Raw genomic sequence first — 19,155 nt, 5'->3', positions numbered from 1 at the left:
CCCCCCCTGCTTGTGTTCCCTCTCTCGCTGTCTCTCTCTCTGTCAAATAAATAAATAAAATCTTAAAAAAAAAAAAAAGACGTAAACAAGAGAATGCATGTAAAACAGTGGTTCCCCAGGTGCCTGCGTGGCTCAGCTGGTTAAGGGTCAACTCTTGATTTTGGCCTGGGTCATGTCCACAGGGTTGAGATGGAGCCCTGCACCACGCTACGAGCTGGTAGTAGAGCCTGCTTAAGATCCTCTCTCCCTCTGTCCTTCCCCTCCTCCCTCTCAGAATCAATTAATCAATCAATCAATCAATCAGTGGTTCTCTACCCCAGCTAAACATTAGTATCATTTACGGAGCTTCTGTAACACACTTAGGCCCAGGGTCCATGCTTGAAGAGTGGACGTGACTTCTTAAAGACTGCATCGACTTCCTTATTACTTTCTTAAGAGGCCCTCAAGTGGGTACCAAGCCTGATACACATGAACACTCATTAAACATTAGCTGATACTGTAACTCTCACCATCTTTCAGGAACTCATATCCAGAGATACAATGAAGTACATAGCAGAGATGCTTAAAGGCACAACGCATTCCAAAATAGACCAGGCAGTTCCACAATGGCCTAGGGACTCCAAATACACTCTTTGGAGGCCAGACTGCAGGAGGACAGGAACTGGACCTATTATTTTATGTCCTGGGCTATCCTCAGGGTCTAGCACAGTGGCTGACACACAGTCTAGACACTTGAATCAAGGACAGATGTTAGACCATGACATGACTCATAGCTGATGGTCCACATCAGGGATGCTGGTAGCCTCTTGTGACAAATTCCCACTCTCTGCTCCACTCAGTGCTTTCACTCTACCAGCTGGGGCCTCAGGTGCCCTTTAGGCCTCTCCTCACCTGGAGGCAGCCAGGATGAACAATCTCATTGCAGATACAGCATTCCATGAGTTTCTTCTCGAAGTCCTGTGTCTCCTCATTTTGATCGACCTCTCCACAGAGGGAACACGTGACTGAGTGAGGCAGTCTGGGCTAAAAGAAGACAAAGATAGAAACCAAGAAAAGAGGAGACTTAGATCCTTATCAGTTCAGCTTCCCTTTAACTCAAGATGGGTGATTTGCTTCCTGTAATTCTCTTGGGAACACTCAGGGAGCATGGAAACTGGGTGAAAAGAGGTTTCTGGTAGAGAAACCAGTGGAGGAAGAAGATAGAACAAACCAGCTGAGAACTAGAGACAGAGACCAGTTTACTCTCCCCAGTCTGTCTCAGGCCTCACGTGTCCCTCCTTTCTAATCCACTTAAAGGGACAGACAGCAGTGACTTGCCCTTGAAATACTGCTCTCTCACTTGAAAACTGGGTGAGGAAGGATGAAAAATTAAATAGGATCATTTTTAGTATTAGATATCTTCCTTCTGAACCCAGAGAGAAAAGGAACAAAACAAAGCAAGCCAAAAAGAGAGATTTCTTTCCATCTCTTAAGTCTTTAGAACTCTCACTACCTATACTTCAATCCCTTTTACACCACCCCTTCTCCCCCTCCCCCAAGTTCTTTACCCAGCAGGCCACTTACTGCCAAGCACTGCCGAAGGACACAGGACTGCTTCATGCGACCAGGCCCCCCAAACTTCTTCATGTCCCTGCAGTAGTGGCAGACTCCACACTCTCCCTGCACACAGGCTTTGCATTTCCGACAGCGCACTCGTCTCCGCCTGGCTCCTGACACTATGGGGGAGGCGGCAGCTGGCCTCACAGGTGTTAACCGAGGAGCTGGCTTCATAGTGTGAGGCTTTGTGATGGGGATGGTAGGAACCCGCACCTTTGGCCGGGCGGGGAATTTAAGCTGGAAAGAGAAAGCAGTGAGGTCAAATATATCAAGTAACTTTAAGGACTGGAGAGGGTAGAAGATTACACAGCTTGGCAAACTATGGCCTGTGGGCAAATCTGCCCACTGCCTGTTTTTGTAAATGAAATTTGACCAGAACACAATGACGCTCATCTGTTTACGTATTGCCTATGGCTGCTTTCACGTGCAATGGCAGAGTTGAGAAGTTGCCACAGAGACTGTATGGCCTGCAAAACCGAAAATATTTATTTATTGCCTTTATTATATTTATCACCTATGTATTACCTTTACAGAAAAGGTTTGCCAATCCCATCAGGCTTTTTACTTCAGCCACATCCCTCTCACCCTGCTGAACTGTGACAGTGCCCCCTCCCTGAAGCTTTCTATGTACCAAAGTCACTCCAGGGGCCCTCCAATATTTCCTTAGCCTGAATATTACTACTCAGAAGATACTCGTAAAGAAGACCGTACACTACTTGAGGGTGAGATGGATCTTGCTCATTTCTTTAGTATTCTGAATCTGGTACATAACAGATACTCCAATAGCCCTTAAGTGTAGAATATCTCTCTCAGGTATACAATTATAATTTTATTACTTGCATTCGTCCTGGTAATCTTTTCAAGAACAAGGACTGGGTCTTTTAGTTCTTTAATTTTCCATGGTACCTTAAACATGTTTCTGACACAAAACATTCAATAGCCAGAAATGACTAAACTGTTCTGAGGCAGTCTCATGTGGTTAAGCACAGGCTAAGTGGGACCCCTCTGCCTGGGAAGTGGCTCTTTTAAGACATGTTTCACAGCTAATACACCTAAACACTCCTGGAATGTGACGGTTCTGCAAGTTTCAACTGGGGAACACCACAGAAGGGCCTATGCCAGATCTGGGATTGGCCATGCCAGACTCATGGCCAGGATCAGAACGCTAGCCCTTACTTTTATTTAATAAATAACCTTGACAAAGGACAATATGGGGAAAAATTATACAGGACCTAACTGAAGAGGCATGAAAACTCCTGACAATTTATTTGCTAACAGGTAATTCCTTTCCTTCTTTTTTCAATTTGATACCGAAAAATCCACATTAAGGGGTTTCTTGAGTGTGCACTCACTCCATCATAGAAATACTCTGGCCATTTAAATATATATGGAATTATTTTGACTAGTTTTAAAAAATATCTGTGAAAATAACTGAATCACCAGGCCAGAAGGATAGGAACCAATCCATTCTGGCGAATAAATGCACACTTTTGCATCTAAACCTGGAGGCAGGTTCCTAGTTTGATAGTTCAGTTAGGAGAGTCACCTCCAAAGATAGCCAATTATCCTGACCTAAGAGTTAAAACAGAACTGAGTAATGATTTTCTGTCAGTTTATATTAATGCACCAAAAGCTGTCTGCCTCTCGTTGTTCTTTTTCTTCCTGGAATGGTGATGGTCAGCCAGCAAATGCTTCAGCAGCCTGAAGATCAAGAAGAATAATTTCTTACCTTATCCCTTTTTGGCCACTGTACTATAGGGACTCCAGTGAGGGCTAACTTGGGATCGCTGTTGGCAAGCTCCTCCAGCAAAATCTAAGGGTAGGATAGGACAGAAGAGGGGGAAGAAAAGCAGGGCATAGTGAACAAAGAGCCAACCACTCCCAAGAGCATCCAGACTTAGCCCCAGTCCCTAAAAGCAATGTGGGAAGGGCAGGCTGGCAACTGTGTTTTCCCTTCACTTATAGAGACTCACTGCAAAACAAATAAACTGAAGATGAAAGAGAAAACTCCAACTAGCGTAGTACTATCAAGACTTTGAATTTACCTTTGCTCCCAACCCCACACTTGCATACTCACTGTACTCTTAATATGTACGCTGAAGTAACTAGCTACATGGCGACGAGTGTTACTTGTCACACAGTTCTGTATACGGCAGTAAAACTTTATATTGCCCCTTTACTTTTCAATACCAGTCAATGAATATTATCAAGAAGTAAGTACTGCCTTCATTTTGTAGATCTCAGCAAAGTAGCAAAAAAGATTGGCTAGTACTGGATTAATAATACGAATGGCAGAGTATTAATGTCCTGATTCAACCCAGAGCTCTAAGGCTGATTACAGAAATCTCAACTTCAAATCAACCGATCAATTGACCAATCTCTCTCACACACACATAAAGTCAATTATTTGGCTTTACTCTTACAAATGTAGCAGGAACAAACGTAGGGACAACAGTTTTGATGGCTTTAACCAATCTACTTTGAATGACTTGAGGACAATGCTACAGTAAGAAACTGCCACTTAAGTCAATCATACTGGTTGAGTGTTATTTGGACGCAAGTCTTTGTTTTAGACAGAAATTTCTGAATCCCAAACCTTCTAGCAGAATGAAATCCCTCTTCCTCTGACCTCATGAGCCCTAATGCAAAGGTAACAGCAAAAGAACACAAATCCAGAAGATAAGTTATAAGATTCCTTTCAGGTTGCCCTAGTATATTAACTGTTTCAACAAAAACTAAACTTTGATCCTAGACAGTGAGCATTCCTGGGCCATCTTTAATAATCATTTCCATATTCCTGTGGGCTCTATGCCTAGAAGACCAGGACTTTTTGAAGCATGAAGCACTTCTCTACCAAGCATTTTCACCCTTAACCTAAGGATCATGATCCAAATCCCGGAGTTGGGACTCAGAAAGACCCTTTAAAACTCACACCCAGGAAGCTCCTCCACGAAGATCCCCTTTGCCAAGTCTCCAGATGCCTCTCACCCTCCCCCAAACTGATTTCATTTGCAGACGTTTTATTTACTTCAAGTTGCTATGGCATCCTATTCTGAAGCCTCCTGTTTAACACCGCACAGCGTGGGGGTGAAGAGGCGGGGTGCGGTGCCACGTGGGACTAGGCTCTGGTATGGGCTCCAAATCTCCCTAGGGTGAAAAATTCAGGTCCATTCAAAATGTGTGCTAGGGAGTGCACAGTTCCCCTCCCCCACGTCGTACTGCTGAGGAGTAGGACTCTGCCCATTTCCTCTGCCGGAGAGCACTGAGCTGTCCACAAACAGGGACTTTCCACTTTCAGCAAAACAGACCGCACAGAAAGATCTGCGATTGTTTAAGAGTAGGAAAGGAACCTAACTGTTCACCAAAAGCAATCTAATTCTACCTGCAAGATTTTTTGTGGGGGATAGGGAAAGGTAGGTAGAGAAACTGTCTCTGCGTGGGGGGTTAGCGGGCAGCTGTTCACCCATATACCACTCACTTACCGGGGTCTGTGTGGGTGTGGAGGGAAATGCAGATTTCCTTCCAAGCCTTATTTTGTTGGGGCCATACGACCAAGCTCGCCCTGCTTCATCAAAAAAGGCAGACTCCAGCTGAGGCCCTCTAAGAAACCATATAAAGAAGCCACCACCCTTTACCAGAGGGGGTTTGGGACGGGGAGCCGAGAGCGGGGGTGGAGTGCGGAAAGGCTGACGCCTATCTAGGCTCCTGGCATTCGGGAGAACATTCAAACACAAGCCCACACCCCACACATCACAGGAAGGGGAAGAGAACAGCGGGCGTCTGGGCAGAGAAGGGAAAAGGATTCCCAAAAGCCAAGCGACCCAATTCAAAAGCATATCCCACCAGGAGAGGGAACAAGTGCAGCGACGGCTCACGCAACACTAAGTAACCTGAGCATTGTCCTGGACTCGCCCGGCAGGCTCTTCTTCTGCCTCTTCGCCGAGACAAAGTCCCTACAGTTACACACACCCCGAGTCAGAAAGGGTTTGCCGCCCGCCCGCCTGACCTTGCGTTTTTCGTCGCTCTGGAGCTGCCGAGGCTCTTGGTTGAAGTTTCCCCAGCGTCTTTGTTTTGTTTTCTGTACTGGAAGTTGTGCTGAAGGAGTTAGGTTTTCTCCCTCTAGGAAAATCCCAATTTACTTGAAAATTCTGGAATCTCCCAAAGTACATCAGTCAGGGCAGTCCGGCTATAACCCTTCAGGCTACCCAGAGGGAGCAGCGTGTCGTGCTCTGAGCTCCTTCTCAAGCCCTTCAGCTCAGCCGCGGCTTCCTGTGCCTGCGAACAATGCTGCTGCGTCACCCACATGCAGCTCCCAGAAATGCTTTGCAACGGAAGATGGCAGGAGGGGGAGCTGAGCTCGAGTGAGCGAGCCAGGCAGAGGGCCCAGCCGTCCTGCTGCAGAGTCGGGAGGGGGTGTGCTCGGCGAGGGCTGGCGGCCCGGTGATTGGAGGAAAGGCTGCCCAGGAGGCAAGCTGGGCCGCGCCCCCGCCTCCTCCCTCCCACCACCACTGCAATAGGAGAACCCAAGGCCGGCCCCAGAGGGCTCCCTCTGGCCGACTTCGGAAGGCGCCAGCAAAAGGAAAGGCTTTAACCCATTCTGCATCTGGGCCCGTGAGTGTCCTTGCCTCCGTCCACACCCTTCCCCTCAGGGTCACCTTTTATTGTTACAGACAGCACTCTTTCTCGCTGACCACTCACACACAATTCTCTCCCCTGCTCTTCAGGCAAACAGCAAGTCACCCGAAGTTCAGCCTGTGCAAGAACCAGGCACCCGGAGCTGAGCTCCTCTGAGTTCCTTTCTTCCGGCACACCCGCCTGCTTCACCTGCCCTCATTGCTGCTCTCCCAAGCCCAGGATCCAGAACAAGCATACGTGTTTCCAGGAAAACCTTCAGGAACGACACATTTCAACCAATATTGAGATATTCAATACATATGTCTGTTTAATATCAACTACTTCTACAACAGATGCCTGCCTCTGGTTGCGACTGGGCACTCCACCACCGTAACAGAAATGTCTAGGCAGCTCTTCTAACAGTTCCATCATGACCAAGTCAAGCTAGCTGAGGCTCAATCTCAGGTCGAGGTGCTTTACTCTCCTGCCTCGGAACCAGCACAAGGAGCCTCTGAATTTGTGTCTGCCAACTCCATATCCACCAGTCTCCTCAGACTCTCCAGGACTCCAGCACTCCTGCACATTTCCTATTCATATCCTATTCTAGTTGTTTATTTTGCCTGCCTGGATGAAGCTGGCGACTCTGCATCTTGTCAGACACCTCAACCATGCCATTTCTGATAGCCCCTCGAGTGATGTGTGTCACGCACTCTCCATGCATTGATCACGGTCAGAGCGAAGCTCAGACTGAATGAGCACTCTCTCAGGCTACAGTGTACTGTATTTTTGGATCCAGATTTATGTAATTTTTAGACTCTCATAAATGTAACTTGGCTTTTTCAGAAATTACAGAAGCTGCTTTGAAATAAACATCTCAGGCCACTAAGAACCTAGCTAGGAAACATTCTTATTTCCAGGACAGTTGTTTCAGTGAGTTTCTAGTGCAGAGTCAGTGGCTAATAGGCTTTATAGGGCCTAGGCTTTGCTGCCAGGGGCTACATATTTTAATTTTTACAGTAGTTTACCAAGGAAAGGAGGGAGTTCTGTGCTTTTTGGCTGAGCTCTTCCTGAAAAAGTTTCTGTGATCATCCCAATCCTAAACCTCTAGTTTGCACTTTATCTTAAGACTCAAAGACCAAGACAATCAGCCTATTATGTTTGAAAAACTTTCCTTAATAGTGTGAGAGGTCTTCTTGGAAAATCCTTGTTTTGGTCTTAGTCCTATCTAACCTAGAGGGATGATAAAGAACGAATACTTAGGAAAAACATATTATCATGTTGTAGCAAGTGAAAACCGTAAAGGTCACCAGGAAAGGACAAAAACCAGACAGGATACTAGGGAACTCCAAATAAGTTTCCAAATCACAAATGTTAACCAAGGCCAGTTTTTTTCTATTAACTTAGAATAAAAGATAGGCAACAAAGATCAGAATTAGTAAGAACATGACATGTAATACAGTAATATAATGAAAACACTTTGAAGAATTATATGTATTTTAACCTAACCTTATATGCCTTGTAGCTGTTAAATTATTTAAAACTTTCTATTTAGGGGTGCCTGGCTGCTCAGTCGGTGGAGCATGAGACTCAGTCTTGGGGTGGTGAGTTCGAGCCCCGTAGGGGGTGGAGAGTTTACTTAAAAAAAAAAAAAAGTATAAGTAAACAAAACTTTTCACTTAGTAAGAATGTGTGAATTATTACAAATAACAGTAAAAAGTGCAAATGAAGTTTTATTTATAGAGGGTGCCTTTTCCCCCCGCTAATCTAGTTTATGGATTAAGATCTAATACTGGGTCCTCTACCAGTTCTTCTCTTTAACTAGTGTCAGAGTCACCCCCAAAGTGTCAGATGCCGCCAACTTGTGATTAGTGTCTATATTTATCTGAAACCATGACTCTCTGCTTTCAGTTCCATCGTACTCCTGAGATGGAGCCTACTGTAAATTTTTAGATCATGGTTACAAAATGTTAGAATCTCAGATCAGAGCAGGAGTAGTAGCCTATTGCACCACAAAGAAGAATTCTGGAATTTATAAATTGAGAGCCATTTATATAATGTTGGTAATGAATATGTATCATCTAATAGGAAAGTTTATTAACTTTTAATTTTTTATTTATTTTTTTAAGAGCTCGCCTGAAATTTTTATTTTATTTAAAGATTTTATTTATTCATTTGACAGAGAGAGAGAGAGAGAAACCATGCGCGTGCACGCACAAGCAGGGCAGCAGCAGAGGGAGAGGGAGGCAGGCTCTCTGCTGAGTAGGGAGCCCGATGTGTTGTGGGGCTTGATCCCAGGACCCTGAGATCATGACCTGAGCCGAAGGCAGATGTTTAACGGACTGAGCCACCCAGGCGCCCCTAACTTTTTATTTTTATTTATTTTTATTTTTTAAAGTAGGCTCCACGCCCAGCATGGAGCTCAACATGGGGCCTGAACTCATGACCCTTAGATCAAGACCTGAGCTGAGATCAAGAGTCAGGATGCTTTAACCAACTGAGCCACCTGGGCACCCCTTATTTATTTATTTTTAAGTAATCTCTACACCCAACGTGGGGAACAAACTCATGACCCCAAGATCAAGAGTCGCATGCTCTTTCGACTGAGCCAGCCAGGTGCCCCTTAACTTTCGAATTAATAAGACTGGCACCTCCTTCCCTCAGGATAGAATCCACCCACCCACACTCAGTGTTCACTCAACACTCTACGTCATGCATGGTACCCGTAAACCGAGAATGCACTTAACTTTCTCAGCCCATTTAAATGTCTGCTCCACCACTGACTTGTAAGCCCCTTGAGGGCTTGATCCATAGCATGTTGGCATATTTACTCCAATACTCAGCCTGGTTCCTGGCACAGAGTAGGCAGGCATTATTCAGAGTAGTGGAATAAATGAATTTCAAAGATTTGTAACATCTAATTTTATTTTCTGTAATAGTGATATGGCTTATTAAGTACTCTACTAACATTATCATTAATTTTCAGAATAGCTCCACTGAGGTAGATGCTATTTTACAGAAGAGAAAATAGGCTTTCATAGATCTAGTATCTTGACCAAAAGTCACATGTTTGCTAAGCTTATCAAAATAGCTTAGAGAAACCAAGAAAGTAAATACACAACACTGAATTTGTTTCACTGAGGTGGGCAGCCTATGTACATATATTAAAAGCTCCTTTATGACCAAAATAAATACAAACAACACAATAAAGTCTGATTAAAAACTCAGTCTTCCAGCTGACGCCCACCACATTGCTGTGACCCACTGGCAACAGCTGGCATGTCCCTCTCTCCAGCACCCCTGCAATGCACATACAAAAGAGACTTTTTCTTGCATTAATGGGATTGTACTATACACACTGCTCTAAGTTCTGTCTCTAATCAACATCTATCAAGCATAAGACTTCCTGATTTCAGAGATGCGAAAGTATCTCATAAGTGGGAGAGAACTCCATTCTACCTTTAGTACACTTTTAGGAGTCAAAGTTACCACACCCTCCCAAACATACACACTACTGATTACTTTCCCCTGATCTTTACCAATAAGTCAACACTTTTCAATGTCCCCTTTTTTCTCGAATCCCCTTCCAATTTTATATTCTATGATCTTTCTTCAACATGCGGAATTTAACATTTAGAATCTTCAAAGCCCTTTCCCCCCATCACTAAAATGGACTTTTCTTTCAGGGATACGGAATCATGGATCTTTCATCTCACCACTTCTGCTCTCATCTCTTCTGCTAGTTCTTCGTGAGAGCCACACAGGCTGCACCAAGAAACAACTCCTCTCTCTGCAGGAGGAGTGAACTCTGGGTTTGCAGCTGTCCTCCACTGCAGCAGGTTCTCTAGCACTGCAGGCTCCAGCTGTGCAGGAATGGCACCTACTCAATCCAATGCTTCTTTTCTTTTGGGTGATGTTCAGATTCTCAAAGTATTCAAGCTCTAAACTCACTACTGTCTTAGGCTCGGATTAAACATAAATAGTCAAATGCAGGAATAATTAATCCACTTGATCTTAAGTGAAACTACCTGCAGAGCTGGGATCTAAATCTGTTGTCTTCTGGTATCAGCTGCATTTTAACTATGGTATCAGGTAAACAAGACAAGGTGTGGGACAAGCCCCTGCAGGAATAATTAAACACTGTCAGCCCACTAGTCATCCTGGTGGCCACTCCTTCCTCATGCTCTGGTCTCTATGCCATTCTATCTTAGCCCATGATGGCAGCCATGTTTTTCACGATTCCTGACAAACACAAGGAAGCTCTCTCTAGACACTTTTCATAATGCTAAGAGCCCTCTTTAGAGATCTTTCTAACTCATTCCCTCTCTTGCTGCTTCCTTTTATTCTTAGTATTTAACCCAAATTTTTCTACATTTTCCCCTATCGCTCTGCCTCCTCAAATATCTTTACTTAACTACTATAGTTAAGGGAGTTTCTGTATTCTATCATGACACTTGACCTTGTACAACTGACTAGTGGATTATAATATGGCTTCCTACAACTGGATTCAATGGAGTCAAATCCCTTATTCTTTTTCATGATTCAGAAATATAGATATCCAGACCAAAAGAATGTCAGTGAAATATAAACTTAGAAATCTTTCTTTTTAGGGATCCTATAGGCAAGTTAATTAATTTAATGTTTCCTACATGTATTTATGATGGAATAGCTACATAAAAAAGAAACTTCTGAGGGAAAAAGGGAAAGATGCTACAATCAAACTCTCAGGAAAGTATAAACATATATGTCCTATCACAATGGAAAAGAAAAAATTTAAATGTTCTTTGCTCACTCTAGGGTGGAAAGTGAATTTAAAATCTAGTTTGTGAGTCTGGAAAAGTATGGTTAAGTTTGTTTTGCGGCATATTAATCATTATAGAAATAGGACCACACCTACACCTGGAACTTTGTTATTTCCTCCCCTAAATACAAGCCACAATGATACCACCTGTCTTTTCTAGAACAAACCTTATAAAACCAAACTATAAAACCAACTGTCCCATTTCTATCACTACTGGAGAGGACCAACCTCACCAGGTTACCACTCTTTTTTAGCCTCTTTAGTTTTTTACCCTTTCACTGATGCATAAACATTAAGATACAAATAAAAAGTTTAGCATAAAAAGAAAAAACAAGAAGAAAAGAAAGTTCAGGTCCTATCCTAGACATTGGAATTCTTTCCTGAGGTGGCTGGCAGAAGTGGCCAAGGAAAAACGTGAATCAGGAAATCAGGGATGGAACAGACATACTGAGATATTAAGCCCATCTTCCTTAGGGTCACATAAAATTATTCAATATAAATACTTCTGTGGCTTAAAATAATCTACATGGCAAGTTTTGAAAATACTTATTACCAACTGCGAACCAGCTTTCTAATTCACATATCCATGCCTTGCATCCAAACTGTCGCTCCAAACAATGACTTAAAAAGAAAACTGATAGGGGCGCCTGGGTGGCTCAGTCGTTGGGCGTCTGCCTTCGGCTCAGGTCATGATCCCAGGGTCCTGGGATCGAGCCCCGCATCGGGCTCCCTGCTCCGTGGGGGGCCTGCTTCTCCCTCTCCCACTCTCCCTGCTTGTGTTCCCTCTCTCGCTGTGTCTCTCTCTGTCAAATAAATAAATAAAATCTTTAAAAAAAATTCTAAAAAAGAAAAGAAAACTGATATTCCCAGCTTTATAATTTTTGGTGTTCATGGTAATGGTTATTTGTGAGGAAAGACTTAAGAGAACTTCCTCCAATTTAGACAGCTGATATCTGGATTCCTGAAAAGTAAGCTCATTTCTTCGAGACTAATACATGAAGGGTGGGACAGACTCTCTGGAAATTACTAATACTGGGAGACCTCTTGAGAAAGTAGAAAAATATATAACAATATAGTTGTTACAGCAAATTATAGCAATCCTGATATAGTAATCGGATAGGTTATGTTTTTTTTTTTTTTTTTAATCTCTATGCCCAACGTGGGGATTGACCTCACTACCCTGAGATCAAGAGTCGCATGCTCCACTGACGGAGCCAGCCAGGCACCACAGGACAGATTATGTTTACAATGACACTTTCTCAGAAGCTGTCCCAATGATTTTTAAAAATTTAAATCTTAATAGTAGATAAAAATGAAACTAAATATGTGACACCTACTCAAGAAAGAGAAAAACTTCTTTCTTATCTGCTTGGGGTGAGACTACTAGAAATTGTTATCGGCCACTTTTATTCTGAAACAGGCCTCTTTATCTGCGGGTAACTTGTTTAAATAATATTTCCTAATACTAATACTTTCTTAGGCTCTCCTTTATTTTTAGAATGAATCTGAAAGCTGTGTTTTTAGGTCTAAATTTAAGTCCTAACTGAACATACAAATGTCAGTATTTTCCCAGCAGGGACCTAACCTCACTTTAGGAATTTAAACACTGTGCGCACGTGTGCACACACGCATATTAACTTCTTTCTGAATGGACCAGATTATCCAGAATTCCTGTACTTTCTAAGAATTGAGAAACTGCCTGCCCGAGCCAGATCAGTGGCTATTATGCAACATAACCAACCCTTACCTTCACGTCAGCAATAAGAGCATCTTCATCCTCTATCCCTGTGGGGACACATTTCTTGTGCAGTGGCAGAGACTCCAACTTATCTACAAGACAGCGGAGACCTTCAAGCTCAAAATGGGTCAGATGCACCTGCCTGTCCTTTCGGGGACTACACTGGGGATCCCACACTTGGCCATTGTGAGAGCCCCGGCTAGAGTCAGAGGATGAATCCCCTGACAAGGTTTTCTTCAGACTTGGAAGACTTCGGCAGGTTTTGCCCAGTCCGTCATAATCCAGGTTGACCCCATTGGCTACAGGGCTAGTGAGGACAGAACGCCTATTGCTCAGGCGCCTCGGTTCTCGATCCACTGCTTCTTCATCCCCATTTCCAGATTCCAACCCATTTAACTCCAAATCTGCCAGTAAAAAGAAAGAATATAGTAAGAACATGACACTCGACCCACGTGATCAACAAGAGAAATAGGCAGCATGGGAGGGACCCTGAGTTTATAAATGACAAAGCTGTGATATTTTAAAATGGTCTCTCTTTATCCCAACCTATTTGCCCACAGTTACAGGTAAGAATAGGATCCTGAGTTAGTGGGACAACTAAGGTAATGATCAACTGATTTTTCAAAAGATTAGGAAGGGTCTGTGAACTGTGTGCTAGAAATAAGTCAGCTGAAAATGGCTGTAAATTAGTTTCAAGTCCAAACTGAAATTTGAGGTTATGATTTCATTAATTTTTTATTTCATTTTACTTATTTGACAGAGAGAGAGCACAAGCAGGGGGAGCGGCAGGCAGAGGGAGAGGGAGAAGCAGGCTCCCCACTGAGCAAAGAGCCCGAGGTGGGGCTCGATCCTAGGATCATCACCTGAGCTGAAGGCAGATGCTTAGCCAACTGAGCCACCCAGGCACCCCCTTCATTAACTTTTTAAGAAGCAGATAGTACAAAGCACATTTGCTTTTGTTGAAAGTTTTGGTCATAAAATTAAACTTTGGAATTGAAATCCTATCAATATGGCTAACAAAACAAAACAAATATTTTTTAAAAGATTTTGATAGTCAAAAGTTTTAATGAAAGAAAAATTGTTAAATGTTCACTGGTCCTTTATCATGAAAGCAATATAAGAAACAGACTCTCAACTATACAGAACAAACTGATGGTTACCAGAGGGGTGGTAGGTGGGGGTATGGGTGAAATAGGTGATGGGAATTAAGGAGTGTCCTTGTTGTGATGAGCACCAGGTGCTGTATGGAAGAGCTGAATCACTATATTGTCCACCTGAAACTAATATTACACTGCATGTTAACTAACTGGAATTTGAATAAAAACTTAAAGAAAGTATAAAAATTAACTAACCAATCCAAAGGGGGAAAACAAGTAATATGTTTACTATTAATAATTTAGAAAATGTAGGATGGTGCAAAGAAGTAAATAAGTCTTCCCTTACCCCTCCGCCCTTGAGTAACAACTCAACAGCTGATGTATTTTCTTTCCATCTTTTTTTTTTCTTTTTAAAGATTCTATTTATTTATTTGAGAGAAAGAGGGGAGTGGGAGGAGGGGCAGAGGGAGAGAGAGAAGCAGACTCCCCGCTGAGCAGGGAGCCCACTGCAGGGCTGGATCCCAGGACCCTGAGATCACAACCTGATCAGAAGGCAGGTGCTTAACTGATTGAGCCATCCAGGCACCCCTCCATCTTTTTCTATGTGTATGTGCATGACTATGATTGCACTGGGATTATGCTGCATATACAATTCTGTATCCTGCTTTAATGTACTGGGTGATCATTTTTTATTTTCAAACAAGAATATAAACTATCCTCAAAGGATAATGCTGAAGCAAAAAAAATATCTGGCTGAGACCGAAGATTCCATGAAAGATGTGACCATAGGATATTACAGTGTTGGCTCCTTTACACCTTAGGGCATGAAACAGCCTAAAAATGTGTAACTAAAAGTATTTTGCCATCCAATAAAATACTTCTCTTGATATAAGTTGGGGAAACATTAAAGCATAGAGGTTAAGGATATAGATTTTAGAGTCTTACCAACTTGATTCAAACTGTACTTTCACACTTATTAGCTATAAGATCATGGACAAGTTTTTTAATCTCCTTGAAACAATGTCACCGTTTGTAAAATGAGGATAATAATACCTACCTCACAGGTAATAATTAGAACTTAATGTACATAAACTGCTTAGTAAAGTGCCTGGAATATAGTAAGAGATAGCATGACGAAGTTTTAGTTTTTACTGTGCCAAAGACCATTCTTTATATAATAAAACAGAGTAGACAAGTGATCATCTTCCTTAAGGAGCTAAGTATTAACAATTCAAACAAAGAGGAGATCCAGATATTTCATGTTGCCTAGTAATTCATGTCTGGGTAGGAGATCAGCTGTAACCAGTGTTCAACTCCAATGAATGAATTTGGTAGTTCCAAGCGGGTACATTCATGTTCATGCAGAACACTTACCCATACTGAGGGACTCTTTTTGAAATTCCTTAGTTAGGTGGGAGCGGTTTGTTATGCAGTACACATAGCGCTCCAACACGTACCAACACATCTCATAGTAGAATGGATAACGGAACTTATTTGGAACCTACGTGGGAACAAAATAATGGGAAAAACAAGCTGATAACAATTTTCAGGGAAAGAGAGTAAGATAAACTGAATCACTGAAAAAATTAAGCCAGGAAAAACAATGTAGTCAACACTTAGGGAGGCATTTGGAACAAGAACCTAAGTGGATCTGTCAACCTAAAAATTGTTGGTCTCGGGAAACAATCACTAAAATTAAAAGGTATTTCAGAACCACCAAGAAGGTGTCTTGGGAAAGCATCAAAAAGTTAAGTTTTGGGACAGAGAGTAAAGTATTAGAGTAAGACACAACATACCTGAGGAAACTGTTTCAGGGTTCTTAGGATACAAAGGCCTGCCAAGCAGTCCTACCTTTACTACAGTTTTAATCTGAATTAGAAGACCATGAGACAAAGAATCTAATGGACAAGAGGACACGAGATGAAGTTATATGTTTTTATTATGTCCTTATCTATGAAAGTATGATTAGAGAGACTCATTCTCAAGCTATGTCTAGTCTAGGACATAAGACTGCGCATTTTCCCACCATCAGCTCTCAGCTGGTCCGTACAGTACTTTGCAGTCTGCCCCAACGGCAGGTCCACAAATTAGATTGCTGCTCCACTCAGCCTAATCAGCCACTGCCTTTAGTTCCTTTCATTCTCTCCAGAAGCAGCATAAAATCATTCCAGCTGAATAATAACAAAAAGAACTGCCCTTCAGATCTAGCACAGTCGAAACAAAGGCAAATCAGCATGGATTAATCAGTGAGGAAGACCAACAATGGGGACTACCCTATATATTTTTTGCTGTCTTCTTTTAGAGGACAGCTTTCAAAAGGAGAAGCCCAACAATACTTATAGATTGTTTTGAATATGCAACTGAGAACGTTTTAATCTCCTTTTCAAAGCTCCATGTCAGGCAGTATTCCTGAATCAAGGAGATCTGGATGGAAGGCCCTTTTCAAAACCCTTCACCAGGTCACAGAGCATGACTGTGGAATGAGATTACTTTTCTAGGCAGGAGAGGCATATACTTTTCATTAGGTTTCCAATTCAGAGGAGCTAGGCTCTGAATCTGGGTATCGTAAGTGACTACAGTTTTAACAACTAAGAGGTTTTTCCTCCTTTATTTTAAAGTCAAATTAGGGGCACCTGGCTGGCTCAGTCGGTAGAGGATGCAATTCTTGATCTCAGGGTCATGAGTTCAAGCCCCACAGTGAGCCTAGAGCCTACGTAAAAATACATAAATAAAAGTTTATTTTTAAAAAGATCCTATTAATTTACTTTTGGTAAGGTGTGTGGGGGGAACCACAACAATTAATATATACTAGGTCCCCCCAAATTAAACACAATACACAGGCCTCTCTGCTTACCTTCTATGCATATTAACACTTTTCTGGAAGGGTCTTTATTAAAAGTTCAGGACAACCCAAAATTCTAAAGCCCTTTGGGACTCTGTTGAGAGCTGAGTAATATTGACAGTAAAAAAAAAAAAAAAAAAGAAAAAAGGGCATTTAAAAGCACTGCAGGGGCACTTGGGTGGCACAGTCAGTTAAATGTCCAACTCTTGGTTCCGGCTCAGGTTATGATCTCAGGTTGTGAGGTCAAGCCCCATGTGGGGCTGCACGCTCAACAGGGAGCCTGCTTTAAGCTTCTCTCCCTCTGTGACATGGGGCTCGATCCCAGGATCCTGGGATCACAACCTGAGCCGAAGGCAGACACCTAACCGACTGAGCCACCCAGGCACCCCAATAAACAAGGGCACTGGATTGTCATTGTCTTTTTTTTTTTTTAAGATTTTAAGAGGGCACAAGCGGGGGGGGGGGGGGGGGGGGGGGGGGTGGGAGCAGGAGAGGGAGAAGCAGGCTATCCGCTGAGCAGAGAGTCCGAGGCGGGGATCAATCCCAGGACCCCAGGATCATGACCTGAGCCAAAGGCAGATGCTCAGCTGACTGAGCCACCCAGACACCCCCCCCCTTTTTTTTTAAAGATTTATTTATATATTTGAGAGAGAGGGGCAGAGAGCGTGCGTGTGTGCGGAAGAGGCACAGGGAGAGGGAATCCTGAAGCAGATTCCCCGCTGAGCGTGGGGCTTGATTCCAGGACACTGAGATCATGACCTGAGCCGAAATCAAGAGTCGGCCCCTTAACCGACTGGCGCCAGCACTGCATCTTCTTAATTCTAACAGGGCAATCCCTATAACTCCAACAATACTACTCTTGTGTGTTTGATTATAGGTAGCTGCTAACCAAAATACAGTTTCAAATAGGCACCAAAATGGTTGACCATGTTCACAATAAATAGGTCAATGACCATTCCTTCTAAAAATTGTAAATTCTTCACTAATTGTGATTTTTTTATTTTTTCAGATTTTATTTGTTTGAGATAGAGAGAGAGAGAGAGAGAGAGAGCATGAGCGGGGTGGAGGGGCAGAGGCAGAGGGAAAAGCAAGCTCTCCAGTGAGCAGGGAGCCCCACACGGGGCTTGATCCTAGGACCCAGGGATCATGACCCCAGCCAGAGGCAGCCGCTTAACCAACTGAGCCACGCGAGTGCCCCTAATTGTGATTTTTAAAAAAGATTCACTTACTTGAGAGATAGAGCACGTGTGAGCGCATGAACAGAGGGGAGGGACAAAGGGAGAAGCAGACTCCCCGGCTGAGCAGGGAGCCTGACACGGGGCTTGATCCCAGGACCCTGGGATCATGACCTGAGTCGAAGGCAGACGCTCAACCTCAACCGACTGAGCCACCCAGGCACACCCTAATTGCGATTTTTAAAAAATTTAACATTGAAAATTTCCAAATGCACCAAAAAGTTTTAAGAGCAGTACTGAACACTGCCTACAGCATTATTCGAGATTCACCAGCTATTAACATTTACCCACATTTGCTAATCTCTATTCATATACAGTTATTATTATTCTGCTGAACTACTTGAGAGAAAGAGGGGAACATTATACCCTCTAAAGACTCTACACTCTAATTGCTATTTAAGGTCAATGCCATTTATACCTCAATCATATGTAATTCAGCCCTTACCAACTTGGGTTCTGCTAAAGAATTAAGCCCTGTTTCCCTAAGACATGGGTTGGCCAGCAAACAGCAGCAAGCGGATTTGGTCTGCTGCCTATTTTTGCAAGGTCTGTGAGCTAAGAGGGTTTTTTACATTTTTAAATGACTGGAAAAAAAAACAACTAAAATTAGAGCATTTTGTTATATGGGAAAACTATATGAAATTCAAATTTCAGTGTCCATAAATAAAATTTTTATTTTATTTGAGCCATGCTCATTCATTTAAGTATTTCATTCTACAAGGCAGTTAAGTACTTGCAGCAGATACTGTACGGCCCACAAAGCCTAAAATATTCACTATCTGATCCTTTACAGAAAAAGTTTGCCAACTCCTGCCAGGGCATCCACTGCACTGAAAGGAACTAACTTTTTTCCTATGTATCTAGAATGGTATCAGCTACGTACCCTCCCAGGGAAAACCAAGAAAATAAGATGCACAAATCATTTTCTAGAGGACTTCATTCTCTCAAGGAACCCGAGCTGGGAAAAGCAGTATGCACACTGATTTATTCAAGTACAACAGTTTGGGTGGTGGAATAGTAATCGCAGTAAAGAAAGATACATGAATTCAAAGTTGTGACTCCTGAGTTGATAAATCTCATTACATCGAATTATTCTAAGAGCATAAAAATTAAAAACATCAATTACCAAATGTCCACTTTTAGCCCTAAAAAAATCCAAGATACCAAAAACCTCAAAGAATTAGAGACCCCCAAACCAAGCATGTAGATCTCGTTAAAGTTTTCTTCTCAGTGTC

At 42.7% G+C, this 19,155-nt stretch overlaps 1 protein-coding gene across 3 annotated transcripts in view; it reads right to left on the bottom strand.

Annotated features, from left to right (window-relative positions):
- The window catches only part of KDM2A (lysine demethylase 2A), a 110,827-nt gene that overhangs the window by 9,969 nt on the left and 81,703 nt on the right, over positions 1–19,155 (bottom strand). For all 3 annotated transcript variants that reach the window (XM_032414491.1, XM_032414490.1, XM_032414489.1), the window contains 5 exons: positions 15,218–15,344; positions 12,756–13,150; positions 3,326–3,409; positions 1,564–1,833; positions 892–1,023 (listed from right to left, as the gene is read on the bottom strand). In XM_032414491.1, coding sequence (XP_032270382.1) covers positions 892–1,023; positions 1,564–1,833; positions 3,326–3,409; positions 12,756–13,150; positions 15,218–15,344 — 1,008 coding nt within the window. The remainder of the gene's footprint in view (positions 1–891; positions 1,024–1,563; positions 1,834–3,325; positions 3,410–12,755; positions 13,151–15,217; positions 15,345–19,155) is intronic.

The sequence above is a fragment of the Phoca vitulina genome, unplaced genomic scaffold (genome assembly GCF_004348235.1).
Source record: "Phoca vitulina isolate PV1807 unplaced genomic scaffold, GSC_HSeal_1.0 scaffold16, whole genome shotgun sequence".
In the NCBI taxonomy this organism is placed as follows: domain Eukaryota; kingdom Metazoa; phylum Chordata; class Mammalia; order Carnivora; family Phocidae; genus Phoca; species Phoca vitulina.
This window is presented reverse-complemented; position numbering and strand designations above follow the sequence as displayed.